An 18,330-nucleotide genomic window follows, 5' to 3' on the forward strand; every position below is an offset into this window, starting at 1 on the left:
CCTCTGGGCCGGGGGCCAGGCAGGGAGGGCTGCGGGCGGCAGGGACCCGAATCCCACAGGCAGCTTCAGAGCCTGCTCCTCAGCCTCCCTGCCGGGGAGCCCCCAAAGTTGGCCTCAGTCCTCTTCGTCTGTCAGAGGATGGCGGTAATTCTGAAGCATCCCGAGATGTATTGCTGTACAACGCTCATACTTACAGTACTCGTTATTCTGCCATTATATAGTTATTAGGGGATGATCACACACACAGAGATGAGAATGAAATGAGTTGGTATATAATTAACACTTAGATCAGTGCCAGGCGTCATTAATGAGCCAAAGGTCATTTGCCCGAGACTGCAGCCAGCTCTGTTGTGTGCTGACTGGCTGGTGTGTCCTGTTGGCCGGGCCTCGGTGCCGGGATAATCTGTTTTGAATGGTGGGGAGGGGATGGCACGGGAGGGCTCCCGAGGGCCCAGGAGACCGATGCCCTGCTAGTAAGTTTTGGCCGGCAGGGCAGGTTCCACGCATGGCTTGAGTGAGGGTTGGTCCTGCTCCAGCCCGTGCTGTCCGGCTTGCCCCAGGCCGCCCATGGTGCTGGGGGCTCGAGGGCCACACCCCGCGATGCTTGGGGAGACCATGTGGTGCTGGGCGTGGAGCCGAGTCCACTAGCCCCCCTAGTCCCGGAGGTCGAGACATTATTCCCACTGCTTCTGGGAAGGCCTGTGGGGGGGGGGTGAGCCTCGAGCTCAGAGCCGAGACCCCGGGCACCCCCTTGCAGTGAGCGGAGGCCAGCGTGCAGCTGTCGGGGCCTGGGACTGGCTGGGCTCCTGCCAGGCTGCTGGGCTCTGGGGTCCCCCATGTGGGCCCCACCCAGGACCCCCTGAGCCTCCCCACTCGCCTCAACCCGTGACGGGCAGCGGAGGCCAAGAGGGACTGAACGCTCAGGCTGCCCGAGTCCCCGGGGGGGCTGGACACGCAGTGCCAGCCTGGGCAGGACCCGCTGCGCTGGCCCGGTGATGCTTGATGCTGCAGCATCAGGGCAGCCACGCCTGAGAGCTGGAGCCCCCCGCCTCAGACAGTATTCAAGCCCACGTGGGCCCGCTGCCTCCGCTCCCAAGTGCAGGGACCCCCCCCCCCCACCCCGACCACCACCACCACCCAGCATCCCTCTGGGGCAAGTGGTCGCAGGGCCTTCACCCGGCACCAGGTTGCCCCTGACTCGGGCGGGCCAGGCGAGGGTCCCAGAGGAAGGGGCGGTGGGCTGCCGGGAGGGGCCCGGGTGCCGGGCAGGGCGCAGCCCTGGAGAGGAGGCCATGACCTACTCGGGGGTCAGTGTTGCTACCCTTCATCTCAGGCCTTGCGGGGAGCTCCCTGGAGGCCAGAGGGGCAGTGGCTGCCCCAAGATCATTCAGGCCAGGATTCGAACCCCCAGGCAGCCCCTGCTCCTCACCACCTGCTCCCGGTGCCCCCTTCAGGGTCCCCTGCCAGCCCTCCTTGGTGCCTTTGCCTCACCTCAACCCAGGGCAGTGTGGGTGGGTGGCAGGCTGCAGCCACGACTCACTGTCCCCGGGCTGGTGGCACTTGAGATTCAGGGCCTCTGCCTGGTTGCCATGGTTTGTCCCGTGTCCACAGCGGCTGGGAGCGGCTCCATTTCCCTGCGGGGGCCGGGCCTTGGGGCTTGGTGGCGGAAGGTGGGGGGGAGGGTGACCGCAGGTCTGGCTCGAGCCGGAGCATTTGACTGAGGCCGGAGGTGGCTGCCACCCTGGCTGCCCGTCGGGCACTTAGGGAAATGAGGGCCAGCTGTGCCCGCTGCGGCCCAGGCTGACCCGCTCCTGAGCCGGAGGGAGCGGCAGGAGGCAGGACTTGACTGTCACTAACGGCCACCTGCTCGCCACTGTCCACTGTCTCCCTGCGTGCCCTGTCGTGGCCAGCCACGCCACACACCTGGGCCACAAGCCCTCTGGTGGGTTCTGCACTGCCCCCTCCTCAGCCCTCTCAGGGTCCAGCACGGCCAGGGGCATCACGGGTGAGCTCTGACCCGAGGCCTGGTTGGGACTGAGGGGAAGCAACCTGCTTTTCCGAGTCTCCCCGGCCTCAGTTTCCCCAGCGTGCGGAGGGTCAGTGTGTGGGTCAGCTCTGGCACACTCAGCCACACCACGGAGGGCCCCATGCTCTGCTTCCTCCTGGGGTAGCTGCCCTTGGCTGAGCCCCTGCGCCCAGACTGTCCTTGCGGGGGGCCGAGCTGCCCCTTGCCCCAGGATTGGACCAGACCCGAGGGCCCAGCTCAGTGAGGCACCCTGACCCTCCCCTCCTTGACCCCGCAGCGCTGCTGAGTACCCCGACTTTGCTGGGGGTCTCCAGAGCACCCGGGGCCTCTGCGCCCCCCACACAGGACAGACATTGTGCCCCAGGACTCACCCCTCCCTCCTGCCCTCGTGGGGGTCAGCCCAGGTGGCCTGACAGAGAACTTGGGGGCTCACCTCCTGCCTCAGCCCCACAACTTCCGGCAGGCTGCTGGCCCTCTCCACCTCAGTATCCTTGTCCGTCCGTCCTTCCTTCCTTCCTTCCTTCCTTCCTTCCTTCCTTCCTTCCTTCCTTCCTTCCTTCCTTCCTTCCTTCCTTCCTTTCTTCCTTCCTTCCTTCCTTCCTCCTTCGTTCTTCCTTCCTTCCTTCCTTCCTTCCTTCCTCCTTCATTCTTCCTTCCTTCTTTTCTTCCTTCCTTCCTTCCTTCCTTCCTTCCTTCCTTCTTTTCTTCCTTCCTTCTTTCCTCCCTCCCTCCCTCCTTCCTTCCTCCTTCCTTCTTCCTTCCTTCCTTCCTTCCTTCCTTCCTTCCTTCCTTCCTTCCTTCCTTCCTTCCTTCCTTCCTTCCTTCCTCCTTCGTTCTTCCTTCCTTCTTTTCTTCCTTCCTTCCTTCCTTCTTTTCTTTCCTTCTTTCCTCCCTCCCTCCCTCCTTCCTTCCTCCTTCCTTCCTTCCTTCCTTCCTTCCTTCCTTCCTTCCTTCCTTCCTTCCTTCCTTCCTTCCTTCCTTCCTCCCTCCTTCCTCCCTTCCTTTCCTCCCTTCCTTCTTTCCTTTCTCTCTCTCTCTCTCTCTCTCTCTCTCTCTCTCTCTCTCTCTCTCTCTCTCTCTCTGTCTTTCTTCCTCGTGTTTGGCCACACCTGGCAGTGCTCAGGGCGTACTCCTGGCTCTGCACCCAGGGATCATTCTGGCAGTGCCCAGGGGACTATATGGGGTGCTGGGAACTGAACCCAGGGTGGCTGTGTGCAAGGCAGGTGCCCTATGCACTGTCCTATCTTTCTGGTCCAGTTTCCCTGTCTTAAACATGAAGGTGAAGGGGCCCAAGAAATAGAGGGGTGAAGGCATTTGCCTGCCTGTGACCATTTCTGGTTCAATCCCCAGCACCACAGGCAGTCCCGTGGGCACTGCAGGGGTGGCCTAAAAACCCAACAAAACTGAACACGTCAAAAGGGAGTGGAGAATTAGCGTGGCTCTTGGACAACTGCCGTGGCACTCAGTGCAGAAAGCACAGGCCTAGGACCTGCTCCGGCGTGTCCGAGGGAAGGTGTGTTTTCCTCGCCCCCCTGCGCCCCCCACGGCCCCAGGAGCAGGACCACCCTTCTCTCCCCTGCAGCTTTGTGTGCAAGGGATCATCTCGTGAGCATCTCTGGCGTGGAGCGGACAGTCTGGAATCTGTCCCCGCTCCTGGCTGTGCAACCTAAGACCAATGTCTTCTCAGCCCCTCGCCACGGCGTCCTCCTCTTCAAACTGGGACCAGGGACGATCCCAGTGAGCGAATCTTGTGCCCTTGGGCCCCCCTGCCCACCGCTTTGCAGTGCTGCTGCTCTGAGCACTGCTGTGGGCAGCAGGGGGCTCCTGGGGCACTGACCACAGCTCACTGGCCCTGGCTCTGAAGCTCTGCTCTTGGCCACCCTCGTCTTCATCCTATTGTGGGTGCGTGCCTGAGTCCCGGGGTCCCGAGGGTCAGGACGTAAGGTCGTGGTGGGGGATGACATCAGTCTTCGACCGACTGGCTGCAGGTGAGGATCCGACCAAGTCTGCAGGACAACCTCCCTCCAGGGAGCTTCCCCAGGGCCACTGCAGCCCCAAGAAGGAAGCATGCTGGGCCTGGAGCCAAGGCACAGCGGGGAGGACGTTTGCCTCGAACACAACTAGCCCAGGTCCGGTCCCTGGCATCGTATATGGTCCCCCGAGCACTGCCAGGAGAAATTCCACCCAAGGCAGAGACAGAAGAATCTCCTGAGCATTGCTGGATGTGGCCCAAAAGCAAAAAAGAGAAAAATAGAAGAAGGAACCACGCTAATGATTCCAGTCTCCTCCCCGGCCCCCCGGCCCCCCGAGCTCTGCCAGCTGCCAGTCCCCACCCCCCATTCCCGATGAGCCGTGGCTGCTCACATGTAAATGTCTCTGTGGTTCCCAGGTGTCAGCCGCCCGGTCTCCGGCGAGGCGCCTCTGGGACCCGCTCTCCACCATGGGCCCCCAGCCCAGGGCCGTCTGCTGCCTGTTCTTCCTGCTGCAGAGCCTGGCCGAGCCCACCCAGGACTCCGACTTCCACCTGGAGGGGGATTACCTGCTGGGTGGGCTCTTCAGCCTCCACGCCAACGTAAAGGACACCGTCCACCTCAGCTTCCTGCAGGTGCCCCAGTGCAAGGAGTGAGTGTCTGGAGCGGGCCTGGGCCCGGTGGCAGCGGTGAGGCTGGGGGCGGGGGGAGTCGGGCGTGCTCTGTGGTCCCTGGGAGGCTAGCAGCAAGGGTCCCGGGTGTTGCCCTTGAGAGTCAGAGATTATCACATGGAGATTAAGGCATTTGCCTTTCGAGCCACTGACCCAGGTTCGATCCCCGGCAGCCATTTATAGCCCCCTGAGTACCAGGGGTGATCCTTGAGCATAGAGCCAGGAGTAAGCTCTGAGCATCGCTGGATGTGGCCCTAAAATAAAACAGCAGCAACAAAAAACAAAAGAACTGCAAGAGAATTGGGTTCTGGAGGCCTCCTACTGGCTCCTGCAGAGAACACCCCATCCCTGCTACTGAAATCTTCAGCAGTTCTGTTCGGAAACGAGTCTGTCCCAAGGTCCCGTCTCTCCTGTGGGCTCAGGAGACCATACGGGGTGCCGGGGACAACCACGGGACATTCGCACAGACCGCTGTCTTAGACGCCACCAAGCCACCGGCCCACCTCGGCCGCTGAGGGGCTCCCGGCTGGCCTGTGTGAGGACCTGTCTCGGAACCAGGTGCCTGCTTTGGGGAGCAGCTGCGGTTTCTCTGCAGCAGTGCCCCGATAGGAGTGGGGGGCTTGGCTCTCCCCAGAGCTCTGGTTGGATGCACAGGGGGCTTCTAGGACCGTGCAGCTCTCCCCTGCCCTCTGCCCTGTGAGCCCTGGAGGTGCAGGGAGCATCTTCAGGAAACTGTGAAGGCGGTGGGACTGCGGTCAGCCTAGGATTTTATTTTATTTTATTTTTTGCTTTTTGGGTCACACCTGGCGATGCACAGGGGTTACTCCTGGCGGTACTCAGGGGACCATATGGGATGCTGGGGATCAAACCCGGGTCAGCTGCATGTAAGGCAAATGCCCTACCTGCTGTGCTATTGCTCCAGCCCACAGCCTGGGATTTTAAAATGGGCTTGTAAAGGAACCCTTGCGTGGAGGCTAAGTCACTCCGGCGGGAAGGAGGAAAGAACAGTGTGCAGAGATCCAGGACCTGCGCTAAGAAATGCACAGTCTCTCTAATGTTGGCTTGAGAATGGCGAGGGCAGTGGTGTTCCAGTGATGGACCTAGCCAGGATGTTAGGTGGTCTGATGTTGGTGAATGATGGTCATTGATGTTGGTGAACCCAACCATGTGACGGTGCTGAAGATGGTAATGTTTTCTTATTTGTTAATATTTATTTTTATGCATTCATTGTGGTTTGGAGCCAGTGGTGCTCAGGGCTTACTTGGGGTCTGTGTTCAGGGATTACTCCTGGGGGGCTTGGGGGACTGTATAGGGGGGCCAGGGATCAAAACCGAGTCAAATGAGTTCAAGGCAGTCCTCGACCCACTCTGCTTTCTCTCTAGCTCCAAAGATAGTCATGTTTATTTTGTTTTGTTTTTGAGTCACACCTGGCAATGCACAGGGGTTACTCCTGGCTCTGCACTCAGGAATCACTCCTGGCGGTGCTCAGGGGACCATATGGGATGCTAGGATTTGAACCCGGGTTGGCCGCGTGCAAGGCAAATGCCCTACCCACTGTGCTATCGCTCCAGCCCCCAAAGATAGTCATGTTGATAGTAATTGTGCAAGAGATAATTAAATGGTGAGGAATATGGTGGTGATGATGGTGGTAATAGTGGAGAAGATGGTAGTAATGGTGATAATGATGGTGATGATGGTGATGCTGATGGGATGATGATGAGGATGTGGTGGTGATGGTGACAGTGGTGATGATGGTGGTGCTGATGGGGTGATGGTGAAGATGTGGTGATGGTGACAGTGGTGCTGATGGTGGTGCTGATGGGGTGATGGTGAAGATGTGGTGATGGTGACAGTGGTGCTGATGGTGGTGCTGATGGGGTGATGGTGAAGATGTGGTGATGGTGACAGTGGTGATGATGGTGATGCTGATGGGGTGATGATGAGGATGTGAAGGTGATGGTGACAGTGGTGATGATGGTGGTGCTGATGGGGTGATGATGAGGATGTGAAGGTGATGGTGACAGTGGTGATGACACAAGGTGATGTGGTGATCATGTTGGCAATAATCGCGGTAGTGAGATTGGTAATGGTAGTCACATTGTGAGCACCAATAGTCTGGTGACAGAGGTCATAGGGATGCTGGTAGTGGTTTTAGCAACGATTGGTGATCCTAGCCTTCATAGTGTCGGAGGGCCCATGGGGGTGTTAGAGTTGTGGTACAGTGACAACGATGTGATAAAAATGCTAGAAACTTCTGGAGTGGCTTGGTTGGAGCAAAATCTCGACTTTCCTGTGGCAGACAGCAGGGCTGGGCCATCTCTCCCCTCCCGTTTTCCTTCCTTCTCTCCTCACTCTGCCGCGCTCCCCGCCCTGCCCTCTCGTGGCCCCTCCAGGTACGAAATGAAGGTGCTGGGCTACAACCTCATGCAGGCCATGCGCTTTGCGGTGGAGGAGATCAACAACCACAGCGCCCTGCTGCCGGGCGTGCGGCTGGGCTATGAGATGGTGGACATCTGCTACAACTCCAACAGCATCCAGCCCGTGCTCTACTTCCTGGCGCAGGAGGACGACTTCCTGCCCATCCAGGAGGACTACAGCCAGTACGTGCCCCGCGTGGTGGCCGTCGTCGGCCCCGACAGCTCCGAGTCCACTATAACTGTGGCCCACTTGCTTTCCCTCTTACTCCTTCCTCAGGTGAGTCTGCGGAATCCTGCGAGAAGGGGCCTGGGGTTGGGTGAGCCGTTCTCCAGAGGACTGGGAGCAGGAGCAGAAGTAGGGTCAGGACTTTGAGCCCACTCAGCTGGACTTGGTCAAGACCTCAGGCTGCAGGCAGACGGGGCCTGGAAGCACACCTGGGCTCTGAGTCTTGGCTGTTGTGAAATCTTGAGCAATATCTCAACTCTTTTGCGACTTAGTTTTTCTACCTGTGAGATGTTTTTCTACCTGTGAGACTACTAAGAGTTCCTCTCTAAGGGGCTGGAGCAATAGCACAGCAGGTAGGGTGTTTGCCTTACACTCGGCTGACCTGGGTTCGAATTCCAGCAACCCATATGGTCCCCTGAGCAACACCAGGAGTAATTCCTGAGTGTAGAACCAGGAGTAACCCCTGTGCATCGCCGGGTGTGACTCAAAAAGCAAAAAAAAAAAAGAGTTCCCCTGAAGATGAAAGTAGTCAAGCCAGGGGAGGGTTCCTAACACTCATTAGGCAGTCAGAAATGTCTGTGCTGTTATGTAAGGCCTCTTGCAGAAGAAAGGAAATGCATCAACATCATCCTGTCTGGAAGTCTAGTAGGCATTCAAAAAAGTGATCTCAGTGTTCCTACTCTTATTATAACTCTCGGCAACATCACGATCACAAACCCTAGTTCAGAACCAGCAGAGCAGAGCCTCCACACGGCAGAGCGGCGGGCCCAGGCCTCGGCACACGGCACGGCAGACGGTGCTTCTGGCTGTTAATTTTGTTCTTATGTCAGGTGCACTGGACGGGGTCCAATACTGCAGCAGGTGCTCCGCAGATGTGAGTGTTCTATGGGAAGCATCTGCTCCAGGATGGAACTCGTTTATCCATGTCACATATACTTCCAGGGCACCCTGGGTGCTGGGGTGCAGCTCACAGCAGGCGGCAGGGCCAGGGCTCTTAAAGCCAGTCTCGTGGTGGGGAAAGACGGCCATGAGACGGAAAGATCCGGGGCCGGAGCGATAGTATAGAGGGGAGCGCATTTGCCTGGCACGAGGCTGACCAGGACTCAATCCCCAGCATCCCATATGGTCCCTGAGCACCACCAAGAGTAATTCCTGAGTGCAGAGCCAGGAGCAACCCCTGAACATCGCCGGGTATGACCCAAAAAGCCAAAAAAAAAAAAACAGTAAAGATCCAATCGATGGGGCGTGAGGGGTGCTGAGAACGCAATGACTGGACGGCAACATTCAGCAGGGGCGGGGAGGTCAGGCTTGCAGGGAGGGCCAAGGGGGTGACATGTTGCGGCTTGGAGGACGGAGAGCCAAGTTCGGATCTGAGTCTCATGCATGTAAGCTGCAGGCCTTGCTGCTGAGCCACGGCCCTGCTCAACACAATACTCCATGGAGTTTTTGTTTTTAACTTAGTTCAGGGAGGAGGGGCATACCTGCTGGTGCTCTGGGGCTATTCCTGGACCTGGGCTCAGAGTGACCCCTGGCTGTGCTTGGGGAACCCCTTATGGTTCCGGGGACTCCAAGTGGAGTCAGTGGGAGGCTAGGCAAGCACTGTAGCCCCTGTGTTAGATCTCCTGATAGCACCACGTTAAACAGCGCCTAGTACGCGGTAGGTACTCAGTACTTGTCACTGCGTGATGGGCATAGCAGTGGTGGAAACCACCTGGCCCAGCAGGGTCACCAAGGTGGACCCACCAAGATGCCTGTGAACATCACCTAGCTCAGGTGGGGCTCCCCCAGCCCAGCCCAGGCCCATAGCAGGTTCTCATGGAGAGTTATTAGCATGATGGTGTTGGGCGTCACCCCTAGCCCTGGGCAGGGCTGGCACTCCGTGCCCGCCAGGAGCCACCTGGAGGAGGAAGACCGGGCCGGGCAGGAGGGGGCGCGGGGGTGGCCCGGGAAGAGCCTAGCTAACGCCCAGGGTGGCCTTGTCCTCGGGTAGATCACCTACAGCGCCATCAGCGACCGGCTCCTGGACAAGCAGCTGTTCCCGGCGCTGCTGCGCACGGTGGCGGGCGCCGACCACCACGTCGAGGCCATGGTGCAGCTGATGGTCCACTTCGGCTGGAACTGGGTCATCGTGCTGGTGAGCGGCGACGACTACGGCCGCGAGAACAGCCAGCTGCTGAGCGAGCGCCTGGCGCAGCGCCGCATCTGCGTGGCCTTCCACGAGGTGCTGCCCACGCCGCAGCCCGGCCGGGGCCCGAGCGCGCAGGAGCGCCGGCGCCTGGAGGCCATCGCCGACAAGCTGTGGCTCAGCACGGCGCGCGTGGTGGCCGTCCTGGCGCCCGACCTGGCGCTGCACGGCTTCTTCCGCGTGCTGCACCGCCGCGACCTCACGGGCACCGTGTGGATCGCCTCCGAGTCCTGGGCCATCGACCCGGTGCTGCACAGCTTCCCCGAGGTGCGCCGCGCGGGCACCTTCCTGGGCATCACCACCCGGAGCGTGCCCATCCCGGGCTTCAGCGAGTTCCGCCTGCGCCGGGAGGCGCGCGCCCCTGCGCCCGGCCGGCCCGGCACCTGCAACCAGGAGTGCGCGCAGTGCCACGGCGCCGCGGCGGCGCACAGCAGCATCCTCACGCTCTCCGGGGAGCGCGCCGTCTACAGCGTGTACGCCGCCGTCTACGCCGTGGCCCACGCGCTGCACGCCTTCCTGCGCTGCACCCAGACCCGCTGCCCCAAGGCCGTGGTCTACCCCTGGCGGGTGAGGCCCCGGGGAGCGGGTGGCGGGGCGGGGGGGGGGGGGGCTCCTCTTCTCCCTCACCCCTGCATCCCTTGGGCGTGGACTCAGGGGAAATAAAGGGGCTGGCTGGCGGGGGTTGGGTCTGGGGGCATCAAGGGACAGGAGGGGCCCTGCCAGGAATAGCAGAATCAGGTTCTTCACGGAACCCACACAAAATGCCCCCAGGAAATGTAAGGGGGCCAGAGCCATAGCTTAGCGGGTAGGGCGTTTGTTTGCCTTGCACCCGGTGACCCGGGTTGGACCCTCAGCACCCCATAGACGTCTGAGTACCACCCGAAGGGATCCCTGTGTGCAGAGCCAGGAGTAACCCCTGACCCTGGGCAGGGCTGGCAGCGCCAGCTGTGCTCCCCCCTCCCCACACACATACACACATATCACATAATAATAATGTAATCATTACTTGAGATCCTCCTTCGAGAGTGGGGTCCCACGAGCAGGGGGAGCCTCAGTTCTGGCTGCAGTCTCCCTTAGGGTTGCGGCCTCGTGGCTGGGGAGACCTGGGGCCCAGCTTCCCTGCCTGAGGGCCCCAGTGAGGCAAACTGGGCTTTCACCACGTCACCCACAGACACTCCCAAAGCCGGGCTGGGTCAGTCCAGAGAGAGGCGTGGCTGGTAACAGTCTCTCTGCAGACGGAGGACAGAGAGGGACGGGACTCAGGCCAGAGGGCACCCAGCTCAGAGCGTGTGCCGGATTGTTCTGGCTCTGAGGGTGTGTGTGTGTGGGGGTTGGGGGGAATGGGAGGCTGAAAAGAGTGTTTATGCACGTGCATGTGTGAATGTGTGTGTTTGTGTGAGTGTGTGTAAATGTGTGAGTTAGTATGTGAGTGTGTGTGAGTGTGTGAGAGTATGTGAGAGTTCGTGTGAATGTGTGTGTCTGGGGGCACAGGCAGGACCCCCAGGGGCAGGGAAGACCCCAGCTGTCCCTTGCTAATAAGAGAGGCTTGCACTCTGAACCCGAGTGGAGGCGCCCTGAGGGGTGGTGGGGTGATTTTTAGGGAGAGTGAATGGTATCATCTCAACAGCCCTCATAAGGGCTTCAGATGTTTGTTGTTGTTGCTCTTCTTCTTCTTTTCTTCTTCTTTTCTTCTTCTTCTTCTTCTTCTTCTTCTTCTTCTTCTTCTTCTTCTTCTTCTTCTTCTTCTTCTTCTTCTTCTTCTTCTTCTTCTTCTTCTTCTCCTTCTCCTCCTCCTCCTCCTCCTCCTCCTCCTCCTCCTCCTCCTCCTCCTCCTCCTCCTCCTCCTCCTCCTCCTCCTCCTCCTCCTCCTCCTCCTTCTTCTTCTTCTTCTTCTTCTTCTTCTTCTTCTTCTTCTTCTTCTTCTCCTCCTCCTCCTCCTCCTCCTCCTCCTTCTCCTCCTCCTCCTCCTCCTCCTCCTCCTTCTCCTTCTCCTCCTCCTCCTCTTTCCCCTCCTCCTCCTCCTCCTCCTCCTCCTCCTCCTCCTCCTCCTCCTCCTCCTCCTCCTCCTTCATTTTGGGTCACACCCAAATGCACGGGGGTTACTCCTGGCTCTGTACTCAGGAATCATTCCTGGTGGTGCTCAGGGATCCACATGGGATGCCGGGGGTCAAACCCGGGTCTGCTGTGTGCTAGGCAAACACCCTTCCTGATGCACTTTCTCTTCAGTCCCTGGGAAGCTCTTCTAAGTCCTGCCCGTGATGAAGGCACTTGTTGCTCTGGAGCCCAGAGCATAGGGTGCTCTGTGGCTCCCACGTTGCAGAGGCGGAAACTGGGGCTCTGAGAAACTAGGTCTGCCCCTGACCCCGACCTCACGGCAGGTGGCAGGGCTGGGCCGAGTTGGTCTCCCAGGCGGCTGGCCGGCCCGCCCTCAGGTGCCAGCCCCCTTCTCCTGTCCTTCCAGCTCCTCCAGGAGATCAAGAAGGTCAACTTCACCCTCCTGGGCCACCAAGTCTTCTTCAACCACCAGGGGGACCTGCCCCTGAGCCTGGACATCGTCCAGTGGCACTGGGACACCAGCCACAACCCTTTCCGGAGCGTGGCGTCCTACTGCCCCGTGCAGCGGCAGCTGAAGCTCCTCCAGAACATCTCGTGGCAGACCCCCAACAACAGGGTCAGCTCCGGGGCCCGGCCGGGCAGGGCGGGGGCGTGGCCAGGGCCTGCTCACTGAGGGGGGACGCCTGAGCCTCCTTATCAATAACGGGCACCTTGGGTCTCAGTTGCTTGTTGTTGGGCCACTCCCAGTGGTGCGCAGGGCTTCCTCCTGGCTCTGCAGTCAGGACTCACTCCCGGTGGGTTTCAGGACACCATGTGGGAGGCCGGGGATCGAACCAGGGTTGGTAGGTTGTACGTCGGGTGTCCCACCTGCCGTGCTATTGCTCCGGCCCCGTGGGCCTGCGGTTTTGTTCGAGGGTCAAGCCCAGGTGCTCCACACGCAAGGCAAGTGCTGTGCCTCAGAGCTGCCTCCCTGGCCTGGATTTCCTGCTCCTTGCTGCATTGGTGGGGGTGGGGCATCCCTTCCCCCACTGCTTGGGAAGTGTGACCTGGAGCTCGCGGGTGAGAGGGGGGCTCCAGACCCAGACAGTGCAGTGACGGGGTTCATGTGTGCCCATTTTAATGTGATCTCTGGGCAGTAGCTGCTACTACTCTCTCTAGGAAACCAGAGCACAGAGAGGCTGCATGATCGGCCTGAGGCCACACAGCTCATCTGTGGATCTTCCCATTGGCTTTTCTCTGTTCATTCTCTCCTCCAATTTGTGATCCTTGACTTTATTTCTTCTCTCCTCCTGCTGACTGACAGGGGCTTTAGTTTGTTCTAATTTGTCTTTGGGCCACATCCAGCTATTCTTGGGGTTTACTCCTGGCTCTGCGCTCAGGGATCAGTCCTGGTGAGCTTAGGGGACCATAGTGGGGGCCCGGGATTTAACCTGGGTAGGCCGTGTGCAAAGCAAATGCCTTATCCACTATACTATTGCTCTGGCCCCAATGGTTGCTTTTTTCGCTCTTTAAGTTGTAAAGCTGATTGTCGATTTCTTTTTCATGTGTTTGTGCCTCTACGTCGACCCTTAGCTTGACTGTAGCCCATATTTTAGTATGTTATATTGTATATTTTTCATTCACCTGCATTTACTAACTTCCTCTCCGGTTTCTTCTTTGATCCACAGATGTTTCTGTTTAATTTCCACAATGTTTAAATTATTCAGATTTTCCTTTCCTGATCGTAACTTCATCCTGTTGTGGGATTGTCTCTCTTAAACTCGGCCGAGACGTGATTTATGGCCTGACTCCTCTTTGGGATGCCTGGCTGGCCTCCTCTGGGCTTTGTTTTGTTCTTTGTCTTCTCACATAAAAAAAAAAAATTCTCGTTTTTTTTTGGTGAAAGTCAGACAGAACGTCTTGGTTAAAAGAACTGAGGCCAATCAACTTCCAGTACCGAGTCTTACATTCACCCAGGTAGGAGTGAGGTTTTTCCCACTATTTGTGTTGCCGTCACAACAATGGCTAAATTTCCCTCATGTTTTCTTTCAAAAAGTCTTTTGGTCCCCATGGTTGATTTGGGTTAACCTAGAAATTCTTTATTACAGAGAAATGGAGCCTTTTGGTTCTCTCCCCCGTAATACCTTATACTGTAGAGTGCGGACGAGACAGTGTTGAGGAATGAGAAAGGGCAGCATTCTAGAATGATCGTATGACTCAGTCCCTTTGTTCCAGTAGTCCAGGGTATATCCCTCACGCCTGCTTCTCAGGTCGCCTCCCTGAGGTGGACAGGAAGGCCAGAGGGGCTGGTCAGGCATCAACTCTCCCCATGATCTCCTGTCAGTGAGTGTTTGTTTTTTCTTTTTGGGTCAGACCCGGCGATGCTCAGGGGTTACTCCTGGCCTTGCACTCAGGAATTACTCCTGGCGGTGCTCGGGGGATGCTGGGAATCGAACCCGGGTCAGCAGCATGCAAGGCAAATGCCCTACCCATTGTACTATCCCTCCAGCCCCCAGTGAGTGTCCTTGTGAGCAACCTTTAGTTCTCTAGACCAGAGGACTTGGGTGTATTTTTTTAAAATTATTTTTTTATTAGTGGATCACCATGAGGGTACAGATACAGATTTACATATTTTCATGCTTGTGTTTCAGCCATACATTGCTTGAGTATCATCCCTCCACCAGTGCCTGTTCTCCACTGATGACCCCATCATCCCTCCCATCCCCAAATCCCATCCCCCACCCCTCTGTGGCAGGGCATTCCCTTCTGTTCTCGCTCTCATTTTGGGTGTTGTGGTTTGCAATGGAGGTATTGGGTGGCTATCATGTTCAATCTATAGTCCGCTTTCAGCACGCCTCTCCCATCCTGAGCGGGTCCTCCAACCACACTTTAGTTGTTGTTCATGTCTCTCTATCTGAGCTGCCTTTTTCCCCAGCATGTGAGACCGGCTTCCAAGCCATGGAACAAATCTGGTACTTATTTCTACTATTCTTGGGTATTAGTCTCCCATTCTCTTGTTTTACATTCCACAGAAGAGTGCAATTCTTCTATGTCTGTCTCTCTCTGACTCATTTCACTTAGCATGATACTTCCCATGTTGATCCACTTGTATGCAAAGTTCATGACTTTGTCTTTTTTGACAGCTTCATAGTATTCCATTGTGTAGATGTTTGGGTATATTTTAAACGGCTCACTTTCCACGCTCAGCCTTCTGGAAACTAGGGTAAGATTTTATTTGTTTTGGGGGCCACACCTGGCAGTGCTCAGGGCTTACTCCTAGCTCAGTGAGTTGCGTTGCCGTCACAACAATGGCTAAATTTCCCTCATGTTTTCTTTTAAATTTAAATTTTTTAATTTCTTTTAAATTTTTAAATTTAAACCATCAGGGATCACTCCCGGTGGTGCTCGGGATGCAGGAATCAACAGGGTGGGCAGCATGCCAGGCAAACGCCCCACCTGCCATACTCTCTCTCTGGGCCCTAGCTGAAGTTCTTTCTCCCGTCTTTACCCTGAAAACCTGGTGAGGCTCCTAGAGATTAAGCTTACGGAATTCTTGGGATTTGTTGAAGGCTTCCCGCTGCCCAGAAGTCTTTCAGCTCTGCAGGCTCATTCTTCAGCAATTCATCATTTACCCTTGGACTGTCCCCGCGGTTCTGACCCAAGCAGCATTTGGGGGCACAGATTTCTGTGCAAATATCCTGGCGGTTCTGGCCCGAGCAGTGCTGTGGTGCTGTGCGCTCCCTCTCTCCAGGGCTGGTGCCCTCTGACCCCCCCCCCCGGGGAAGAGCAGGGAGGCCCAGCCTGTGCAGAAGGAGGGGTCTGGTCTTGTCCCCCCCTCCCCCAGGTCCCCTTGTCCACGTGCTCCAAGGACTGCGAGCCTGGACAGATTAAGAAGCCCGTGGGCATCCACCCTTGCTGCTTCCAGTGTCTCGACTGCCTCCCCGGCACCTTCCTCAACAAAACTGCAGGTATGGGGGGGCAGGCTGCACCCCAACCCTGGGGCTCGGGGGCTCCCCTGAGGACGCAAGTGTCCGCATGCCAGAGGCCGGTGTGGTTCCTCTCGTACTGAGCATCACCAGGTGCAGGAGCTGACTCGGGGAAGGGCTGGGGCAGGTCTCTCCCCGCACACCCCCGCAGCCAGGGCCCGGGGCCGGAGGGCCAGCGAAGGGCTGGCGAAGGAGCGGGTGAGTGGGTGTGTGAGTGGTGCCCGGTGCGTGGCTGCACACTGTCTAGCAGAGGCGGGGGTCTCTGGCCTTGCCCTGCCCCCCACCCGGCGCCTACCATAGCTCAGGGTGTGTCCCCGTAACTTGGTGACGATTACGGAGACACTCTGATTAGCAAAATCAAGACTATGTCAACTGCATGATCACCTTCAAGGCGGTGTCCAGCTCAGGCTGACCTGTAAGGAGCTGTAGGTGTGTTTGGTCTCCGCCCATCCCTGTTCAGGAGCAGTTCCTAAGTAACCACACCCCAAAACATATTTGGAGCAAATTTTGGGTAAATGACTGGGTTTTTTGTTTTGTTTTGTTTTGTTTTTGAGCCACACCTAGAGGTGCTCGGGACTTACTCCTGACTCTGTGCTTAAGGGTAACTCCTGGTAGGGCGTGGGGGGCCCTTATGAGGTGTCTGCATGCAGACTCAGGTCGACCCTGTACAAGACAAGCACCCTACCCACTGCACTATCTCTCCGGCCCCTGAATAAAACCTGCCAGTGATCGCAACCCCACTGGAGGTCGGGGTCTTGGAAGGAGGGGATTACAGTTGTTGGATTCTGAGTCAAGGAGACCCTCCCCAGCTCTCCAACTCACTGCTCCTGTGATTTTGCCCGCTGAGCCTCCGTTTCCTCCTCTGTGAAATGGGTTTGGCAGAATCAGTGATGGAAGTCGGCGACGGGCATGTTGGTGGGGGTGGCCAGCCGGGGTGGCCCCGAGCACCGTCACTCGGGCGGGAGGAAAGTAGGAAGTCGGGGACATTGCTTGTGACTGACGGCCGTGGCTGTGGGCTCTTCCAGACGAGTACGACTGCCAGCCCTGCCCGCGCAACATGTGGTCGCACAGGAAGGACACGTCCTGCTTCCCGCGGCGGCTGGCCTTCCTCAGGTGGCACGAGGCGCCCACCATCCTCGTGGCCACGCTGGCGGCCCTGGGCTTCCTCGGCACCCTGGCCGCGCTGCTTCTCTTCGGGAGGCACGTCCAGACGCCCGTGGTCCGCTCGGCCGGCGGCAACATGTGCTTCCTGATGCTGGTGCCGCTGCTGGGGGCATACGCCCTGGTGCCGCTGTACGTGGGGCTGCCCACGGTGCCCGCGTGCCTCAGCCGCCAGGCCCTGGTGCCCCTCTGCCTCACGCTCTGCATCTCCTGCACTGCCGTGCGCTCCTTCCAGATCGTCTGCGTCTTCCGGGTGGCCCGCCGCCTGCCGCGCGCCTACGGCTGCTGGGTGCGCTACCACGGGCCCTACCTCTTCGTGGCCCTCACGGTGCTGCTGAAGATGGCCACGGTGGCGGGCAGCGTGCTGAGCAAGCCCACCGACCTCTCGGCCCGGGCCGACCCCGGCGACCCCCAGGTGCTCATCCTCGCCTGCAACCCCAGCTACGGCAGGGGGCTGCTGGCCAACAGCGGGCTGGACCTGCTCCTGTCCGTGCTGGGCTTCTGCTTCGCCTACGCGGGCAAGGAGCTGCCCACCAGCTACAACGAGGCCAAGTTCATCACCTTCTGCATGACCTTCTACTTCGCCTCGTCCGTCTTCCTCTGCACCCTCATGTCGGTCTACGAGGGCGTGCTCGTCACCTTCCTGGACCTCCTGGTCACGGTGCTCAACCTCCTCTGTTTCACCCTGGGCTTCTTCGGCCCCAAGTGCCACACCATCCTCTTCCACCCCGAGCGCAACACCCAAGCCTACTTCAACAGCATCATCCAGGGCTACACCATGGGGAGAGACTAGCACGGCGCCCCGGGAGGGAGGGAGGGGCTGAGGGGAGGTGGGGGTGGGGGTGGGGGTGGGGAGGGTCCTTGGTCTTTCATTTGCAGATGGACGAGGGGAAGTCACTGCATTCTGATCTCTAATCTGACAGCCCCGGGAGAGTCTGTGTCTGCTGGCCGTGGTTTTCTCCTTCAGTGGTGGGTGCCTCACAGCGTTCACGCTCTCTCTAAGCCCTTGCATCTCTCTGCCAGGTCCTTGAACACGGTTCTAGATGAATCACCTGAGGTGACCTCTTCTTGCGTCTGATTTCACAGCCTGCAGCTGCCCTCTGCTGGTCATGGTGGGTCTCTGCAGGTTGGGCTCATTATTTCCTTTCAGCCATGGGTGTGGGGGTCTGAACCCCACAGCCCAGACAGTTCCCTCCCCAGCCCCCATCTTCCTGGTTCGTTTACTCCTGGCGAGGCTGCCGCTAGGGAGCCCTCTGTCCGGCTCCTTCCTTCCAGATGGAAGATGAAAGTGTCGCCAAGTGCTCTGAGACCCCCACCCTCTGTGTGTCCATCGCCAGCAGGGAGCGAAGTCTGCAGACAGCACTGTGCTTTCCCGGGGGAAGTCAGTCTGGGGGGCCACGGGGTTGGCTCACACCTGGCGGTGCTCTGGGATGACTCCTGGCTCTGTGCTCTGGAGCTCTGGCAATTCTCTGGGAACCAAATGTGGTGCTCAAGGTTTGGACTGGGACCAACGACATGCACGGCAGGCGCCTTCCACCCTGGGCTATCTTGGGGGTTATCTTTAGGGAGATGGTTGGTGCCATGACCAGGGAAGACCTGGGGTGGGGTGGGCAGCGAGGGCTTGTGTTTGCACATGCACGTGCACAGTGCCTGG

The 18,330-nt window shown here is 58.4% G+C and overlaps 1 protein-coding gene across 1 annotated transcript; it reads left to right on the forward strand.

Annotated features, from left to right (window-relative positions):
- The first annotated feature begins 4,466 nt into the window (after window positions 1-4,466).
- On the forward strand, window positions 4,467-17,469 carry TAS1R2 (taste 1 receptor member 2). Its single transcript, XM_004603384.2, has 6 exons — window positions 4,467-4,648; window positions 7,061-7,361; window positions 9,301-10,062; window positions 11,957-12,166; window positions 15,374-15,497; window positions 16,541-17,469. Exons 1-6 carry the CDS (start codon window positions 4,467-4,469, stop codon window positions 17,467-17,469), a joined length of 2,508 nt encoding a protein of 835 aa, XP_004603441.2.
- Window positions 17,470-18,330: the final 861 nt, after the last annotated feature.

This window comes from Sorex araneus, chromosome 5 (genome assembly GCF_027595985.1).
Source record: "Sorex araneus isolate mSorAra2 chromosome 5, mSorAra2.pri, whole genome shotgun sequence".
Lineage (NCBI taxonomy): Eukaryota > Metazoa > Chordata > Mammalia > Eulipotyphla > Soricidae > Sorex > Sorex araneus.

Bases quoted from the DNA above. Each gene is read 5' to 3' on its own strand.
- TAS1R2 (XM_004603384.2), top strand. From the start codon at position 4,467: ATGGGCCCCCAGCCCAGGGCCGTCTGCTGCCTGTTCTTCCTGCTGCAG. The intron at 10,063-11,956 runs GTGAGGCCCCGG...CTGTCCTTCCAG, and splicing joins CCGTGGTCTACCCCTGGCGG to CTCCTCCAGGAGATCAAGAA. The intron at 12,167-15,373 runs GTCAGCTCCGGG...CCCCTCCCCCAG, and splicing joins GGCAGACCCCCAACAACAGG to GTCCCCTTGTCCACGTGCTC.